This window comes from Corapipo altera, unplaced genomic scaffold, assembly GCF_003945725.1.
Source record: "Corapipo altera isolate COAL_440 unplaced genomic scaffold, ASM394572v1 61411, whole genome shotgun sequence".
NCBI classification, from domain to species: domain Eukaryota; kingdom Metazoa; phylum Chordata; class Aves; order Passeriformes; family Pipridae; genus Corapipo; species Corapipo altera.
The window spans coordinates 21,613,000-21,632,772 of NW_020884875.1; the positions used below are offsets into that span (position 1 = coordinate 21,613,000).

General features: G+C 34.6%; 1 protein-coding gene across 5 annotated transcripts in view; it reads right to left on the reverse strand.

Moving 5' to 3' along the window:
* Positions 1-19,773, reverse strand: part of NIPBL (NIPBL, cohesin loading factor) — a 161,522-nt gene that overhangs the window by 79,048 nt on the left and 62,701 nt on the right. For all 5 annotated transcript variants that reach the window (XM_027634345.1, XM_027634340.1, XM_027634341.1 and 2 more), the window contains 7 exons: positions 16,196-16,339; positions 13,664-13,829; positions 12,433-12,563; positions 8,994-9,093; positions 7,271-7,422; positions 6,067-6,227; positions 1,882-1,975 (listed from right to left, as the gene is read on the reverse strand). In XM_027634345.1, the coding sequence (XP_027490146.1) occupies positions 1,882-1,975; positions 6,067-6,227; positions 7,271-7,422; positions 8,994-9,093; positions 12,433-12,563; positions 13,664-13,829; positions 16,196-16,259 (868 nt within the window). In that variant the 5' untranslated portion in view covers positions 16,260-16,339. The remainder of the gene's footprint in view (positions 1-1,881; positions 1,976-6,066; positions 6,228-7,270; positions 7,423-8,993; positions 9,094-12,432; positions 12,564-13,663; positions 13,830-16,195; positions 16,340-19,773) is intronic.

The window sequence follows — 19,773 nt, forward strand, 5'->3', positions numbered from 1 at the left end:
CATTCTTTTTGTCCTCCCAGACAGACCATTAAGTATTTTGCTAATTTTCTTTATCAAAGTTTATGACCTGCCAACCAAACTTTCAAGGGCTAATGAGAGCAGCAAAAAGCTCAGCATAGGTACTTGTTCTTTGTTCATCACTGGAAAATTTATCAGCCCAACTTTCACTACAAATCATAGGCCAAAAATTCACTGTAGGAGATCCCATGTTCTTGATAACACTGTAAGTATTCACTACCTCTTCCGTACACTTCTAGAACACTAGATTAGAGGAAATAAGTGCCTGGTAAAATTCTTGCAGCATCAGGAACTGGTTCTCTCATTCATTAATTTCTTTAAGAAGGCAAAATGGTAACACCATTAGTAGCAGTATTTCAATTGAGTAATTTATAAATGGGAAAAGTAAAGCTAACATACAGGTAAATAAATCAAAAGGCTCCTCTTGCACTTTTTCTGTCCCTCTAATGCTGAAACACTACAGTCTGAACTGCACAATCAGATTGTCTGCAGAAATAATCTGAAAATGTATCCCTTCAAAACTGGGTTCTGAGACAGCCAATTGAAACAGCAGCAACTTTAACTCAAAAATAATTCAAGTATTATTCTGACTGGGTGGTAATCATATTTATCTGAGTGGAAGTAGCTTAGATTCACAACATTGTTTAACCCATAAGCTTGACACAGAGAGAAAAGTAACCACATTTAGTCTTCGCCATTTACACAAGTCTTACAACAAATCCTTTTGCACAAGACCTCCTGAAATACTCATGTTGCTGGCATGCTGTACACATTCTTCTCACTTGCCGCTTGAGTCACAGGATAATTCAGTTAAGAAGGCAACTCAGGAGATCTTTAGTTCATCCTTGTGCTCAAAGCACATTATGCTGGGCTTTATCCAATCTGATCCTTAAAACCTCCAAAGGTAGAAAATTCACAGATTCTCCAGGCAAGCTTTTCTACTGCTTGACTGTCCTGATAGTGAAAAAGCTTTTCCTAAGACCTAGTTAGATCTCCCATTTAAGTTTGAGTCTCTTGTATCTCATCCTTCCTTCACAATAGAGAAAAACCTGACTCAAGTATTCCTGAGAATCTCCTCACAGGCATGGGAAGGTTGTCCTAAGGTCCACCCCTGCCAAAGATGTCTGTTATCCAGCTGCATAATACCTTCATCTTCTTTGTAATCTCCCTCATCCCCTGTTCTCCCTGTCAGGGTTAAAGAGAAGAAAGCACTGTTTCATCTTTCAACTACTGCCATGTAAATATAGAAGCACTGAAAAAGAAAATTAGCAAGCATACGTCCAAACCCCTACCTTGACAAGTGGATTTTGGCATAAAGAATAACTTTGAAGAGATTTTTTTCTCTTCCCCCTCAACTGACGTACAGTTCATCCTATTCCTTCTCCACAGCTAAGGTTTTCAGGCTTCATTTATGCTACATGTACTGAGTTCACTGAACTACTTTTATTTTCATGTTTTTAAAATTTCATGATTGTAATTCGAACAAGTGTTGCATATTAAAACACTTTTGAGCTGGTTAAGAGTTCAATACTCGTAATGCTGCCTTTAAAATATTTCTTATGCAGAGCAAGTGAAACCGTTCATATAAAGCATTTAATCCATCCTCATATTGGAAAGGATTTTAAATCCTTCTGTCCTCCGTGAATTTGAGTGTTAGTTTGAAGGATGATTAGTTAATTTTTAGACCATCAGAAATTTCTTCTGGATCAGGGCCCAAAATAATTTTGCATTCAAAACACAATGACATAGTCTTTAGTATAATTTGAAAACAGAACTCAGGAGAAAAAACTAAATACCTCTTTACAATCTCTGTTCTTTGAAAATGGGAAAAAGAAATGGAGATATATAGGACTTCTAGACTACCTTTAAGGGTTCCATCACCTCCAGCTGGAGAGCAGACTGACTGTGGTGACCTCAAGGAAAAAGACGCAGCATTCCTTATTGAAGGATCGCCATCCTAAAGTGACAATGATAAAAAATTAACATTATGAACATGAACATCTGTTACAAACTGAAACTAGTACATGTACTGATAAAATGGATTGGACAAAACAGCATACAAGAAATATAAACAAAATATTTCTTTACATTCAAATCTTTGAAATTTTGACTGATATCAGACCACTATAAAAGAACAATCATAGCACAATCAGCCTTAAAACGAATCTATAACCAGGATATGCACCCACAAATAAATCTTTGTACATGTCTTGTAACTAGATAAGCACTTTGGTTTACTTAAGATTCCATTTAGAACTTTTTGTTGCAAGCACTCATAGTAAAGAGCTGAAGAGCAGATACATGACCTCTGTACAATACCACTTGAAAGAAACTGAGTATAAAATGGAGATTTTTAAAACAAACTCATCACTTTTTCAGTTAACTTAGCCTTAAAACTTACCTAGAAAGCCATCTTACTTTTATGGTTCAACAAATTAATATTAGACAAGCCTACACAAAGTATTAATACTATACAAATTAATCTGCATCCTCCAGCCTACAAACCTCAGGACTGAACAAAATCTCTAGCATTCCCACTATAGCACCTGAAATAGTCTTGTATAAAACACAACTGGAGCAACTTTAGCTTGTTTTTGTCTGTCTTAAGAGTTAAATAGGAAATAACTCAATGGCAATACGAAGCACTTCCCCAACCCGCTCCAATTCAAGTAATAATGTCTGACAAACCTGTTCATAGTGTAATACTAATTGCAAAGTAATGATGTCCATGCTCTACTTTTAGCAATGTAAACATGTCTTTTTTACCCCCATACCATTCTAAAATCAAATATGGACCTCACTATTCCAATTTCCATTCAGAATTTTACATGGGTTTTTCCAAAGCTTTCACGGAGCCCTCTGCTGGTCATGAGTATTCTCATTCTCAGTGCCCTAAATACATTTCAGCTACAGAAGAGTATTTCTTCTATACCATATTTCTTCTAAAACCAGACACTCGTTTTTATACATCATCTACAGGAATTTTTTGGGAAAGAACAAACTAACAACCCCTAAATCTATGAATAGACTACTTCTATGATTATAAACAAATTGCAAAAAGTGCATTCTTTCAAAGGGTACAGTCATACAAAGGAAGCAAGTCTTTGAAGGAAGTTCCAGTGTTATTCAATGTTTCCTTATTAAACTGGTTATTTCAGCAACTAAGATACTAATGTAGCCCCTGTTGAGGTATCTGGATATAGGCAGTTTTTTCACATAACCTTTTCTCTTACAGATCTGAATTGTCTGTCTGATAAATACTTTTTATCCTTTTGACCAATCTCAACCCAATTAATAGAACGTTAGAAGGTTCAACTGCAATTACGTTTTTACGCGTCTGAATGAAAAAAAACCAGCAGCCAACAGTAAGTTAGAAAGCTAAATCAGTATTTCAAGGAGACAGAAGACTGCAGAGATGAGCAAGTACACACCTCCCTCTGATAATGGCCAAACAGCCAATGTCCATGTGGGCATTCATAGACTGGACCATGACCAAGTTATGTCTTGTGAAGGTGTAGTTGACACTTCTCAGGGAATAGGAAAGAGTTTGAAATTTATGGAATAAAAGGGATTACACCTCAAAGAACATAAATCCGTGAGAAATCAGACTCCACCTGTTTCACAATCCATGGGCACTTAAAATTATATTAGAATTCTTTTTCTTTCCTATCACAGCACAATAAACCTAAAACTTACAATGTGGCATTAATTACACTTATTTTTGCAACAGTGCTTGCAAAAAGACTTGTTGCCTCATCTGAGGAAATTCTCACGGGCAGAGAAATCTAATATTCAGATCCTGCACAATAAAATGAACTGCATATTAAATTTATATGATATTATTTTAAGTCAAACTGAATTAATATTCCATTGAGTTACTCACTTTTCTCCTACACTGAAATTATGGAACTGATTTCTTTTTTCAAACTGACTTTTCTTTGACTTGTAATAAATCTCAAAAAAACCCTCCAACATATTGAAAAATAAGCTTAGTAACTTCTTAGCAGGTATGTTTTACTAGGACAGGACAGGTTCTTTAACTATGATTGTCAAGGACACAGGCAAAACCAACTTTTACTAAATTAACTAAACAGACTAACTAAGTACATGACCTTTTGGGTACAGATGCCATTCCTACCATAGCTGACAAATTTTCAGAAATGTGCATTTACAGACTCCTAATTTGGAGCTTCATCAAATGATGAATTATATTTTAGGAATGTTCTGAAGTTTATAAAAAAATTGTCCTTAAATTGAATGTATGTTTAGTGAGCCTTCAAGGGTACACTTACTAATTTTACAGACTCATACATTGAAAACACTCAATGTTCTGTAACTATTAACTTTTTTAAAGCATCAAAGTACTAAAACAAATAAAAGTAATTAAAGCTTCTAAGTTTTATGATTCTTATAATCCTCATTCACAAAGATCTTCTACAAAGAAGAAAAAGCTGCAACATTATGATCCATCATCATCATCTAATTATCAATACATCAATGCAAAACTTTAATCCAAACTCTTCAAACTGTTTTCTGCATGATAGCTTCTAATATCAGCTTTTAAAGGTGTAATTATAAATAAAACACATGCAGCACATATGCACCACTATAAAAGTGCACAAAAGGATAAAAGTGGAAGTTTAAAATATTTACTACTCTTTATGTTTAGTATTTCTCTAATTGCAGCAATCAATGAGGGTATAATTTGTTTTCATAGTCTGTCCATTTTGAAAGAGTTTCACATCTAAGTTTTCATGAATTAGGATGTGGTTGCATTGCTTGGACCACAAAATTAGGGATGAATATTTTTAAATATTTAGTTATAAAAATTACGAAATTAATCATCCTAATATGAAAGCTTTCCAAAAACACCTGTCTTAATAGTTAACTATGTTCTGTTAACTGTCTTAACAAAATTAAGATCTTTTGATAATGTCCCTTCAACACAGTTGGAGGGATATATGTACGTTTAATGCCAAGAATAGCTTCCTACTTTGAAGAATTTGCATTAATGAAGTAGACAGAAAAACATCTGATGACTTGTGTTTATGAGAGATGCTTTCATTACAACACTCTCTAGTTTAGGATACTGCTTCTTAGCAAATATTTTTAATCAATATAATTGTTACATGTAAGAGAAAAGCAAGATGAATAATAAAACTAATAACTCTTTTGGAGCTCTACTCCAAAAAAAAAGGGATAAGGATTTAAGGAGTCTTGTATTAATAGCACACTTTTTCTTCCACAAGCTAGTTTAGAAAGATAAGACTTGCCCACACACACAATCACAAAAAAAAGGCCTGCTTCCTGCTTCTTGCCAGGCTTAGGTAAAAAAAAAAAATTCAATGCTCTCCATTTATGATCTTTTAAGAGACTGTGTGCCAAACGTGCAAAGAAGAATCTCAACAAGCTTCATCCAAAGGATGAGATGCTTATGAAGAAGAAAAGTAATCAGTAATTCAAAAGAAAAAGTGTGAGAAAAATGTGGTCCTTTTTTCCTTTAGATTCAAAATTTCAGAAGAAATTTCTTCCACACAAAACAAGGTCACTAAGAGAAAGCATCTTCCAAAGAAACCAGGCCATAAAAGCATGTAAGAGAACATTAAGAAAAAAATCTCCAAAGAATTCTTGCCCTTGACAACAGTCAAATTGACAGTTGCAGTGTTCTCTAGAGAGATAAATTAACTATACACCTATTTAGAACCTAGTACTGTTTGCCTTAAGATATTGCTACATTATTTAGAGACACTCTAGCATATCTTTAAAATTAGATCACATATGAGATTATGTGAAGATTTTCTATTTCCTAATTTCATCAGAATAAACGTAACGAACAGTTTCAAAGGAAACAGAGATACAGAAAAAATTAAATCTCGCATATAAAAGTTGCATGGTTGAGTGTACACATCTGAAACTCAAATATATCTTCAGTGGTTTTATACATCAACAATGTCATATAATATCTGACTTCTAAGTCATCTATACAGGTACTTGCTTTATCAAAGTAAATATTTGCTTTATCATAATAAACTGATTTAGGTAACATACATCACTACTTAGTCTGTGCACCATCTGTAGGTAGTCTTCATTTGAGCCATGTCTAGAATTATCAGCATGATGATTAGCTGAATTTCCAGACAACTGGCTCGAAACTTTATTTTCATGGAGATTCCTCATCCCAGCTGTGACAATGGGACTGGATACAGAAGCTAAAATACAAAAAAATATAAGTAACTATACTGGCACATTCACACACCTGTTAACTCTTTAAAAGTTTCAGAGAAAACACCCTAACAGCGGATATTAATAAATTGGATGCAAGGAGTCTGGAATCTGAACAAGAATCCAACGTTTTAATTGAATCCTTTTGCCCCAAATACCTTGATCAAAAATAGATATCTAAGATTGTTCAAGAGGATTTAATCTCTAAATTCCATATAGAGATTAGCCAAGTTTCTCTCCACATCTATTCTAAATACAGTCAGTATCTTCCCTGTTGATTACAGAAAACTTTCTTTACTTCTATATAATTTGCATTCACTACCTTGTAACTTCCAAGGTATTCATGAGACATACAATATTACATATAGATCAACTATATATATTCTAAGTCCAATGCTAAACTTAAAGAAAAAAATTATTTAAAAGAATCCAATGAGAATTCTACTTACCAATCAAAAATGGCCTAGATACTTTAGTACTGTTCATATGTTCAAGAGTGTTTTTAGAAAAGGGAAGAACAAAGAAATCTATTCGTTCTGAAGGTCATCTTTGCCAGTTACTGCATACCTTGAGCATAATTCTACCCAATTTAGAGTTAATCTGGTAGACACTAAAAAGGGTTGGTAAGGCTAAATAAGCTGCCAGCAAAACTTACATTACATTGGCAAAGTGAGGTTTTCACTAGTACAGATAAGTGATGCTCACAACTAACAAATATAAGCTTTTGGTTCGTTTTCACTTTTTCTATTGTCATGTGTATATGACAACCATGCAAAATGGGTGTAAATAAGGGAGCATTGCAATATGAATATGTGTTTTAACTGTTCTTCTTCACTTTTATTTATTTGCTGTTTAAAGAAAGTATATACTACTGCTCTTTACAGCCGGGAAAGCAAAGCCTAAATATACCTGCCTCAAAGATTTGCATTAAGCATGTGACTCCTTCAAAGGAGTTAGAAAGCCATGAAATGTACTCATGAAAGTAAAGGTGACATGAGACAGGAGAATAAAACAAACATCAGAGACTTACCTTGCTGCATCTGAGGATGTGGTGTGTAACTTGGAGGGTGTGAATACGGCATATATCCCGCAGGGCTTTGAGGAGCATATGGACTAGGCACTGGACTGTTCTGTTGTGCCAAAAATCTGTTACCAGAGCTTGTCTGTGGTGGCACAAACCGGCTAAAAATAAAACAAAATTTTATAAACCCAAGTTTTTAAAAGTTGGAAAAGTAAATTTAGACAAACTTACTTCTTTTGGAATATTACACATTCAGAACATTTAATAAAATTTCTTTAAGATAGAAAAACCTAACACAATGGAGAACCTCCTCCAAAAGCAGTATTTAAACTATTGATATCTTTTCAACTGCCATTATTGCTTAATAAGTCAGAATAGAATAAAAAGCATACACAAGACTTCCTCCTAAATGACACAAATATGTACTAAAATTAGATCTGCAATTTCCAAAAGTTAGTCCTAGAAGTTTGAATGAAAGTGAAAGCAAAAGTTTTAATCAACAATCAGATCACTAGGATTACCAAGGAGCCATCTACTCTAAATATCACTTTCCAGTAAGATGTCAAATAACTTCATTTAACAGAACTACACTGCCAAGAATCAAGAACGTGACAGGTAGGATCTGACCCAAAGTCTGCTAAATACAACTTTCACTGTCTTTATCTTAGACTCATTCTACAGATAGGAAGCCACAAAAATAACCTTGACTTGTGACAATAATACATGCATATTATTACTTACATTCTTATATGAGCTTTTCAAAATAGAAATAACCAAATAAATATATCAGAAAGTACATTACACACTTTCACAACCCTCAGTTGCAGATAGCAACCCTGTGAAGGTAAGATTCCATAGAAAGAAACAGCAAAGTACTTAACACAAGGATTTCGCAAGGATTTCAAGAATACTTCACACTACTTATTGCAATATTCCCAAATCAAAAAACCTTCTTCAATGTCCCTTTTAGACACAAAAGTTAAAAAGTGTACTGGTTGTTGTGAAGATACAGAACGTTTAATTTACCAAACAGTTACTTGAAGTGAAATCTAAAATCAGTTTATTTTAATAATGACATCTAATAGCTGAAAATGAAACTTGTTAAAGTCCAGTACCTGGGTTGAAACTACATGCAGAACTCTCTCCTCTAGTCCAGAGTACTTTATTATATTAATAAAGGCCTAGATTATAGGTATATGATACTTGCTAACACTCAAAAACTTAAAATGGAACCAGAAATTTGATGAGGGTGCTGCTGAAAGACTGACTACCACCAGGTCTATCTTTCTCCAAGAGGCCTTTCATATAACTGTTATAGCAGCACTCTACACTTTTACAAGTCTTCATTCCCACTATCCTGCTAAAGTGGTACTGGAATGCTGGAACACATCAGCCTATTCTCTCCTATCCTCCTGCCACCAGCCTAAGCTTCTGACATGGGTAGAAAACAACCAGAGGGTGACAGGAGGCAGAGGTACTTCTTAGGTCAGAAAGAAAGTTTGCCAAAACTACAGGATGGAGAGGGAGAGAAGAATCATGATGAATCCTTAGAATACAAGGATTAATTCACTGACAGAAAAATGTTTCTTTGCCATCTGAAGAAACTTACCCTGCTGTCAGACAAATGCAAAGATCACCTTCCACTCACATTTTTGCAACAAGAATTGACTGTCAGTGTAGGACGACTTTGAAGGTCATTGACCCTCCCACCCCACATAAAAGCAAGGATTACCTGGAAGGGCTATGTGAGATAGTGGTTTGTTGATAATTGGAAGATGCAGGACTACCACGCATGGAATTCTGAGACATATTAAACTGCGACATCATCATCCCTATTAAAGAGAAGACAGCAGCATTACTTTACACACATTTCCTTTGCAATCAGTGAGGTCTCTCATTTCAGAAACTATTACATTCAATGAGATTATAACCTTTAATGAGATTATAAATTTTACAGATATTAAGATCATCTACCCACAACTGTTAGAAAATATCAGAAATTACATGTAAGATGTCCATTTTACATCATGACATAAAAAAGTGTTTCCTAAAGCTGTGTTATAAAACATTAACAGTAGCTCCTTCTGCTATTCCTTAGAGCTTTCCAAGCTGAAACGTACTAGTAAATAGAAACTTTTAAAACAGGACATATATTCTGCACCCCAGGATGTCATGTATGGTACACACTGGAAGATTCACAAGACAGAAGAACACCTTATCTTCAATTATTGGAGCAAGTATAGCAATCAATCATCCTAGGCTGAGTGCTGCAAGATACTCTCACTGCTCCTGTAATGTCTAGTGGTCTCTTTCTACCAGGAGAAAAAAGCTTTCTATTCCACCTCCACTACACTTGTAAGAAATGTTATCAAAGAAGGTGCTGAAATATTTCAATTGCAAAGCAGAACCAATATCCCAACTGGAAGCTCCCATGGTCTATAAACACTCACAGTCATGCTTTGGAAGCTCAGGTGTTGAACCAGCTGGCAAACCACATGTACCAATGCTCTTGAAACAATTTAAGAGGCATTTGGACTACGCCCTTAATTTGCTTGAACTTTTAGTCAGCCTTGAAGTGGTCAGGCAGCTGGATTAGATGATCATAGTAGGTCCCTTTCATCTAAAATATTCTATTCTATTCTGTTCTGACTCACATCATTACTAAGGAGAATTTAAGGAATCTTTTTTTTCCTCTCTTTGTTACAGGTATAAGGAATACTCTAACAACTGCACGATACTTAAAGTGATAGTGAAACACAAAAACTAAATTAATTTTAAATTATTTTAGTGACAGAATTTAATGTCTTGCAGCTAAAAAAGTGTCAGAATTCACAAGCAAACAGCAGCAAGTGATCTGCAGCCATAGGTAAAAGCTCTTTAGCAGTATAGGTATTTTAAACCAAAGGTTAGACAGAAGACTGACAAAGTCCCCAGTCCAGAGGTTATCAATCCCACAGTTGGTATTACTGATTTCAATGATCACAATATTTACCCAAGTAAAACTAGTTTCAGAAACCTTCCCTATCACCCTCTTTTCTCCTCCACTTTCCCCAGTAGAGATGTGATAATCCCACAGAAAAGAAGCCAAAGTGCTGCATACCAAGTGCTCGAGCACAATAAAACTAGCCCTGAACAGGAGTGAAACATGTTGTGCTGAAAAAAGTTAAGATACTTCCCTACTTCAATACACAGTACATTTCATTTTCCTGAGCAACAGATGGGGACTTCTGAAGTCCTACAAAATTTGCTTAAATGGATACTGGTTACCTCGCACAGGGGCAAATGAAGATGAAACTCCATTCCTAACAGAAAGCTGACAGTGTATCCACATGAGCAGGACTATACAAAGTTTCAATTCTGTGCTTAAAGCACCGAGTGCTCTTTTTAAATGCTTTAAAAATATATCTATTTATGTTCTGCTTCCTAAACTTAAAACAGCTTGAAATTAGTCTGAAATTAATCACTAGCACTATAATATCTTCTTGCACATTTTTCACATTGTTGTTATATCACTAAGCAGCAGATTTATGGCTCCACTGTGCATTTCTACACTTGAAATATTTAAGACCTTCCTTAAATGCAACCTTAATTCTGCATGTTGGTAATATTCAGGTTTGAGAAAACATCATCCTATCAGTAACATTACTAGAACGAGATTCCTTACATATACTCCCAGTTCTACCACAATATTTTTTTCTTGGAAAAAAGTGATATGTAAAAATCCATTGTAGCATTCTTACCAATATGACAAAGAATGTACTTCATAAAAACACAGCTTAAGGTCACATAAAAATTCTTGTACAACTAAACTGTATTACAGCATCATGCACATTTAAGCTGGGACAGCTCACCAAGAGGTGATTTTTCAGTCAAATATTCACTCTTATTGAAAGTGTATGTGAGCAAAGTTTTTTCCTTTCACAGCACAAGTTCATTTGAATTCTTGTATAAACAAAAAAAATATTGAAGTCATTGTTTATGGAAAGATGCATAAGATTTTAATCCCCCCAAATTCACAAGTTCTGATAAATATCTTGAAGTGAATATTCAGTCCTTTCTGAACCTTACATGATGCTATGAATACTGTTACTGCAATAAGCTATTTTAGCTGATCTTCCAACACATCTGCTGAAAGACAAAGCCAAACTGTTGAGAGGCAAAAGAGAAAAAAGTAATATGAAAACTGAAATTAAACAGTATCCCAATTTTAAATAAATAATTACAAATAAATCCACTTCCCTCAAATCTATAAGATGAAAGACAGAAGTTGCAAGAAGGCAACAAGAATGTCATCTGATGAAAAAGGGTTAAAATAAAATTAACATTTTGCTCTTGTACAAAGTTAGGCCTGACAACAAACGGTGATGTGATTCAGTATGTTCAGACAACCTGGTAATAAAATATGGTCTCAAAAATCTCAGCTGTATGAAGACTGTTTTGACAATGGGATTATTATCAAAAGACAGGGAATAAGTGTTCCAATACTGCTGTTGTGTTACCTGAAACTAAATATGCCAGCGATAGGAAGGAAGAGGAAGTGAAGGGTGTCTGCTTAGGACACTTCCTTCTTACACTATTTCATCGTAACTAAAAACAATTTTCGTTCTAAACTTGCTCTCTCCCTCATGTTCGCTATCCAGCAGTATATCTCACTATAGCTCAGAAGAGAATTAGCTGTCAAACAATAAAATCTGTAGAGCATAACAAACCACTAAGATGAGGAACGGCAGGGAAGAGCTGTTAAGTATGGCTTGTTCAACCGTATTCCTTACTCCAGAACTATTAAGAACTATAATAATTCAGATTTTCAGTAAGATCAAGGCATATTTTCCTGACTTCAATTATTTACTAAGACAAATATATGAACCTAGTAATAAAAAAATCAAATAAAATTGTTTTAAAATAAAATCTAACCACTTATCCTAGAGATTAAACTTTGAGGAAAAATGAAACATTTTTAGAAAAATACCTGGTATTTAGAAAAATACCATTCTTATTCGAATACACTTGCTCTTATAAGATGTTAGGGTATATAGCTTCATATCAATATCAAATACAAGGCAAGGTATAAATACAACAGCTGTGCCCCATATATATTTGTGGTTTGTATCAGTCCCCTAAACCTACAGAACAACATAAAATGCAATCAATAAACAATCAAAAATCCTTACCGCTTTGTACCCCGTATCTGTTTTGCATGCTTTTCTCCCTGAAAACATTAGGATTCCTTGCCAGGATAGCCTGCAGCAAGACTGGTATATCTCCCTCTGGATCATCACTGCCAAGGTTATCTTTCAACTCTCTGGAATTGTGGAAGTAAGCAAATAAAGAGGCAAATGCATTTTCAAATTATAAGAAACTATGAGTCAAGTAAAAAAAAAAACAAAAACAAAGAAACCAAAAAAAAAACCAAAACCAAAATGAAAGAAGACAATTTACTGTTAAAATATAGGAAAAATCAAGTCTGCAAAGCACTGCTTCCTGTCTTTATTTTTTCTTTCTCTCTAAGGAATGGCAGAGGAAATATTCCTACTAGTCCTCATAGTTATTTTTTGTTACTAAGCACTCACATATTTGTGGCTGTCCATTTCAGACTATTATGAGAAATTTCTTATGCCCACTTTTATATCAGATCTTCTTCATAAAAGAACACTTCAGCACAACATCAAGAATGTATTATTTTAGGAGAGAAAATAAAGATATGCATGAATGTATAATATTCCAGTTTCAACCCAATGCTTTGAAAATCTTTTATTTTGAAAAGGGGAAATCAGTGCATCTTTGAGATCACAGGATTCCCTCTGAACTACAAAAAAATGTAATGAATTTTCTACAAATGCATCTGTGCTTTCATTTATTGTTTGCTTTGAGGACTTTTAAAATATACCTCCATTGGATCAAAACAATTTATTAGAACATGTAGGAAAAGGACGGGTTGTCAACACAAAGCAGTTCAAAGGACATCAGAGAAAAATAAAAATAAAAATAAAAAACAAACAAACAAAAAGAGAATACATTAGTGTACTTGACAGCCAAATTCTTAAGATATTTAAGTTCAATACCTGATCAGAATTGACACAGGTTTCCTTTCGGGTATGTAAATCATCTATGGGTATGTAATTAACTATGTTGAACACAAATTAGTATTGCACAATCATACCATGAAATCTGCACTCCTAACTTTCAAGAACGGAATAAGCATCAGATCTATAAAATAGTCCCCACAGTTATGTGTAAGGGCTGCAGGACAATTATTAACATTCTGTCTCACTGAAACATTTGACTCTTACACTGCAAGCCTAATGAAAAACTTCAAGTTCTCACAAACATGCTTCTCAATACAGTTAATTTTTATTTCAAGGAATAAGATAGTGGTCTGATATAGAAGTTCAAAATACATACATGTGATCTGTTGACACCTGATTGAGACTGTGGACAAGCTGTGAAACCAGATTTTCATCCCTGCAAGCCAGAAGGCAGTTCACCTCTTCAGCTATCCGTCCATTGAAAAGCAGGCTTTTTGTTGTTGTAGCAGGTAAAGGTGATGGAAGAGGCAGCTGGTTCAAAACTGTTATCAGGAAACAGGAAGAACTTCAGAATCATTTCATGAAACACAAACATACAATCACAGAAAGAGAACCTGACAACTACATTTAAAACACAGGGAAAATGTCTAGATTTTTTTTTATCACAAACACACACACGCAGTCACATCCCCCTCACACAGAACCCCTACCCTATCACCCTACATCTCCACTTGACTCTTTAAACATTCCAAAATATTAACCTATTTAATATGTTATGGCAGCTTTCTCTGGGAGCCAAAAGCACTGATAAAGAAAAGAAATGCAAAATTCTTCTAGCTATGTGCAGTACTGTAAGTGCACTGAGGATATACTTTCAGTTTTCTGCTCTGATCTTAATATTTAATTAGTGTTTCCACTTTATAAGGTCCAAGAAAATAAAGAAAAACCCACCAAAACCACCAAACAACCCAACAATCAATTAAAATCACTAACTAAATTCTTAGTTTAATATTTTCCTGTAGTATTTATTCTTATGTTAGTTATCTTCTCAAGAAAGGTTGGTACTGTTGGTTGGTATGTTCGCTGAAATGTCAATTCAGCCAGTAAACTTATTCACAAATCTCAGCAGAAAGATTCAGTGACAACACTATTTCAATGACATTATAAGCACACTGTACTTTCATAGGTATTCTTAAGTCCTCATACATAACAAGTGTACCATAAAAGAAGCCTTGACCACATGATTGGTAGAGCTACACAGTCCAGAAGAGGGTAAGCCAGAAGAGACCAAAAACCTAGTTACATAGAAAAGTCACTTTCATGGGTCCAGGAAAACAGGCTGACTGACTTCAAGTTCCCAAGCTGATCACATCTCTGAGATCAAGGTTTTAACTGAACCACTAGAAATAACTTCAGGGGAAAAAAAATACAGATAGAAGTGTATAATATATTAAATAGTTAACGTTGATTACTTGCATCAGATTACCCTGAACATGCCTGAAACTTAGAAAAATTTGCACAATCAGCAAAATATATTGATTAAAACAATAAATTTAGCTAGTTAGCTAGCTAGGCTACTCTACTGCCTCGAGGCACCATGTCCTCCCTGTTTTCAAGGTAACTGGTCTTGTCCATTCCAGTTCAATGTTTTAATAAACTCCTGCACCAGAGCCTGATCAGGGACTTCTACCAGTTAAGTAATCTTACCTGCAAATGTTTAACGCTGGAAAACTGCCACAGCCAGAAACTTACTATTTGCATCCTGATGGCTGTTATTAGACATACATAATATAATACATCATATACATCTAAATACATATGCAGGATCTTCCACTTTACTTCCGAATCCCAGAAGGACACGGAGAGCGCTTTTTCCTCCAATACATCTGCCATTTTTACTGTAGGCAACTAAAATCAATTGCTGGGTATATACTTCCAGTGTCTCTTGGAAAGTCTCCAATTTTCAACAGTGTAACAACAAAAATAAGAACTTGGAAGAAGCACCTGGGTCACTGAGTCCAATTATCCTCAGACAGAAAACTGAGATATAAATTCTTTCTTACACTTTATATACTCGATATAACAAGATGCATCTTTGTCACAACTGCTCTTATTGCAATGGTTGTCCTAGGACCTTTCTATAGTTATAATAAATCTCCTCTTATTTCTCACCAGAAATTTATTTTTGGTCACATTATAACCATTCGGGTTTATGTCTGTATCAGCTTTTAATGTAAATAGTTCTTTTCCTTTGCTTGCATTTTGTCTTCCTGACATATTTAAGTCAGCAAACACACTTCACATGCCCCTTTGGTAGGCTGAACAGCTCAGAAAGAAGACTCATAGGTTCAGCTGCTTATCTCTGTTCTAGCAGCCATTCTTTGCACCTATTAACTAAAGCAACTTTTTTTGTACCTTGTTCAAAACTAAGGAACTAGGTTTCGAGTATATTCAGCATATTCCACAAGTCTCTTTGGTTACTTGCATATCAGTCCAATCCTGTGTCTCTCTCTCTTCAGGGAAGAAGACAGGATGCGTGTTTTAGAGAAACACTTTATTATTTATATATTTTTCTTTATTTGTATCTTCTTTCTTTGTGTGGTACACAGATATGTTACTGAATGATATTCCAAACAAATAATGAATTCCTATATTTTTTCAGGGTTCCTTAAGGGTTTTTTAAACCTACATTTCGTTTTGTGTTTAAATTAGCATGTTTTATACGGATAGATTTTTAAAATTCAAGCAATAACAAAACTAACATTTTTAATGCAAAGTCTGATTTTAAACAGATTTAACTCTAGGAATTTTTAAAATAAAAATCTTTTCAGTATTTTGAAAATGCCAGTATATTTACCAAAGAGGTAGAAAACAGAATAGAAAAGACGAGAAAAAGAAGAGTACTTACGGTCTGTAAGACTAGCAATCCCTGCAAGAGTAGTGATGGGAACATGAGGCATATCCCCATTCATCCTGAAGTTCTGGGATAGTAGTGCCTACACAGATATTTTAGTTCAGGTGCCAGCTATCATTACTTCCCATCTCCCAAGCACTAAAAACAAAAACAAACAAAAAGAACAAATTAAATCTCTCAGTTTACTTTTTTAGAATTTCAAATTCATTAACATAAATGAAACAGATCATACTACCCTTAGCTGCATACTAATTAAATTATTTCCAGAGTGGGTAGAGAAGTGTAGATTTTAAATAACAAGTGGCATTTAGCAACCAAAAGGCAAGCTGGTCTCAGAAGCAGAGCCCTTCACCAAAAAAAGATGCAGGATAAGGCAATTAAAAAAAAAAAAAAAAAAAGAATTTGCTCAGGTTATACCAGCTCAAAACTTCTGTTAATTCACACTGCAATGGACAGAACTTAATGCATAACCAGTTTAAGTAATTAGCTGTTATATTCACTTCACAGTTTTGCAAAAGGTGGTACTTTCATAAAGAGACTACCAAGAAAAAAGAAGTAATTTACAAATGCAAAAAGCAAATGCAAACAAACAGACAAATACAAAATCTTGGTACATTACAGAAGTAGTAGCTATTTCAAAATTGATCTGAAAATATCTCTTTAATATATAAGTCTGTCTGGTCAAACTACTACCAGAAATTCTATAGACCCCTCTGGGGAAAAAAAAAAGTTTAGCCACCACTAAAATAGGTCCTTTATTTCCTGTAAAACAGCACATTTTATATTCAACTGCAGAAAAAAGAATTTGTTCACTTGATTTTCACTAACTACAAAGATCCTAGCTGTAAGGAAGTCCACACTGATAAAAAAAACCAAAACTGCAAGTACCAAACATCTAAAACTTACAAACATCACACATTACAATCTCCTATTATATAATGAAATGAACACAGTTTTTCTGAAGACATAAAGAGATTTCATATATATATATGGTTATCTATTGTAGACAGGCATCTGTTTTGGAAATAGTAAAAGGGGTTCTTATGTATTTCTCTTATCTCCTGAAGATGCTGAAATCATGATTTACCTATGCTTACTTTACAAGCCTACATTTTTGAGAATGACATACCCTGTCATGTTCTTAGTAATTTTTATCTCATTCTTTCTTATGCCACACTAATGTCAATATATAGGACACCACTGCTTATAAACACATATAGACTTCAAGACAAGCAAACAAAATGTTATGTCTTTTTCCTGCTCAAATTTTTCACAAACCACTGAAATTAACCTTTCGAAGTGTCCCTATTAGCACAGAATTTTGAAAAAAATAGCAACACTGAGGTTAAACAGAACTGACGATAAATTGACTTCCTTTGCTCACCTGCCACAGTCTCAGTCTCAAATAAATTACATTTTTTTAAAATTAAAAATATACTACAATACAGATATAGTGATCTAGTAAATAAGGAAACTGCTACGGATAGATATGCTACATGGGTTGCTGTGTTTAGGGTTTTTTTAATCCAGGAGAAAACATCTCTCAAATACTCAGAGCAGTTTCAAGTACTACTCGATACTCAAGGGTATTTTACCCAGAATGAATAGAAATATACACAGAATTTCAGTGGTTTCCTAGTTCCATAAATAAGCAGTTCTTAAGAGAGAAAAAAAAACATGTTCCAAAAGAGTCCCACAATGAGTCTGCAATAGCAAAGCCATGGGAGCTAACACTTCAAGAATCTGAGTTTTCAATGAAAGGCTAGAAACTAAAGAACACCTTTCACACATAATTTATATTTGTCATAAAAATATCATGTCTGATGATCTCTCCTGACTGAAAGTGCATTAAAGCTAAGGCCACATCACCAGTCACTGTTATCAGAAATTTGTCTGTAGCACAGAAACAATGAAAAACAAGAAAAAAAAGGTCTGTTCACCTTCCTTTTCTTATTATTCGGGAAAGATGCTAACACTGAAGCTGTCACTCCTAATTCAAGGTCTTTCCCAGTTCTTACTGCCACCACAAATAAGTTATACAGATATTTAACAGGAAAAATTCCTCCAAAATCAGATGCCTAAATTAGACACCTTCTCCACAGACACATGATAAGAAACCTGAACCGGCAAGATCCAGACCTGAGAGTGGAGCAAGTGCAATGAGCTACAATGGTCAGGGGAAAAGTAAACTTTCTTTGTAAGAGGAGAGTAAAAGGGGTTGGTGTGTTTAGCTAACAAACCAAAGGTCAAGAGGGAATGTGGCTGCTCTCTCTAGAAGGTTACAAAGGAAGAATGCCATGGAGCGATGCTAACACAACAATAAATGGGCACGTGAATGCAAGCAAGAAGAAAATCAGAGCAGAGCTTCTCACCATCAGAGCTGTCACCTTCTGGAACTGCCTTCCATTAGGAGTATTAGAGATATGCAACACCATTACTTCAAAGATGGATCACACAGATGTTACAGAAGGGACAGAATGTGGTTAACTGCACCAGCTGGGAACTAAGCACAGCAATTCAAGAAGTCTATCTCTGACTTTCTGAAGTTTTTGTAAGCATGATGAAGTGAGTAAACAGAGGAGAGCAAACAAGAGAGCAAGTGAGACTGATGGGATTAAATGATGAGATCAGTTTATAAAAACAAATACAATATGAAGAAACCACACAGTAATATCTGGGTCCAAATACTACACGTGTGGTATTGAGGGCAAAATTGCATCTGTTATAGACTGGTAAACAAGGTGGGATTCAATTCCAGAATTAGAGAGTGAGATCCAGTGAAAGACTAGAACTCAAATTTGATGCCACTGAGCAATAAACTTATTCATTTAAAGATTTAAAATCTCAAGCATTTAGGGGGAAAAAAATTGACAGGTCAAGACGACATAAATTGTTTCATATAAAACATCAGAACAGCCTGCAACACTTAGTAGCATGACAGACAGACAAGTTTTGTTGGGTTCCCCACCCCCCATTCCCCAAATGTTAGAAGAGTTAAAAGTACTAAATTGTAGCAGCTCACAGTTGAGAAGAATCAACTTTTTCAATAATAAAATTTTTCATTACCAGCTTCGTTCAGTAACTGTTACCAATTGTATAATATTTTTATCCTTACACTGAAAAAATGAAGCTGTTAGTTTTATTAGCTGAATTAAGGAAGTCAAAGAATTGCACTGGAAAGCTTCTAAACAATGCATCAGACCGTAGTGTAGCAGTTCGGAGTAGGAGCAATGCATATGAGGTCTTGTATATTCAGTATATATGTATTTACACTCCTGTTTCTTTATAAGAAAGAACAGATACCATAAAAGACATTTCAGGGAGGAAGGAACTACCCTGTTCAAAGGAAGTGATACAAAGAACTCCCTAGTGAAAGGAAAACAGTGAAATGGCAGCACATCTTGAGAATAATACAAGAAAAAGTTATCACCATAACACGCAATAATAGGGCAAAACCAAACCAAGATAACAATGAGAGTTATACTAAAAAAGTTCATGCTATGGATAATAAGCTCTACTTCTGTATGTTATCTTCTTCCTTTTTTTCCAATTATCTACTTTTTCCTTTACTG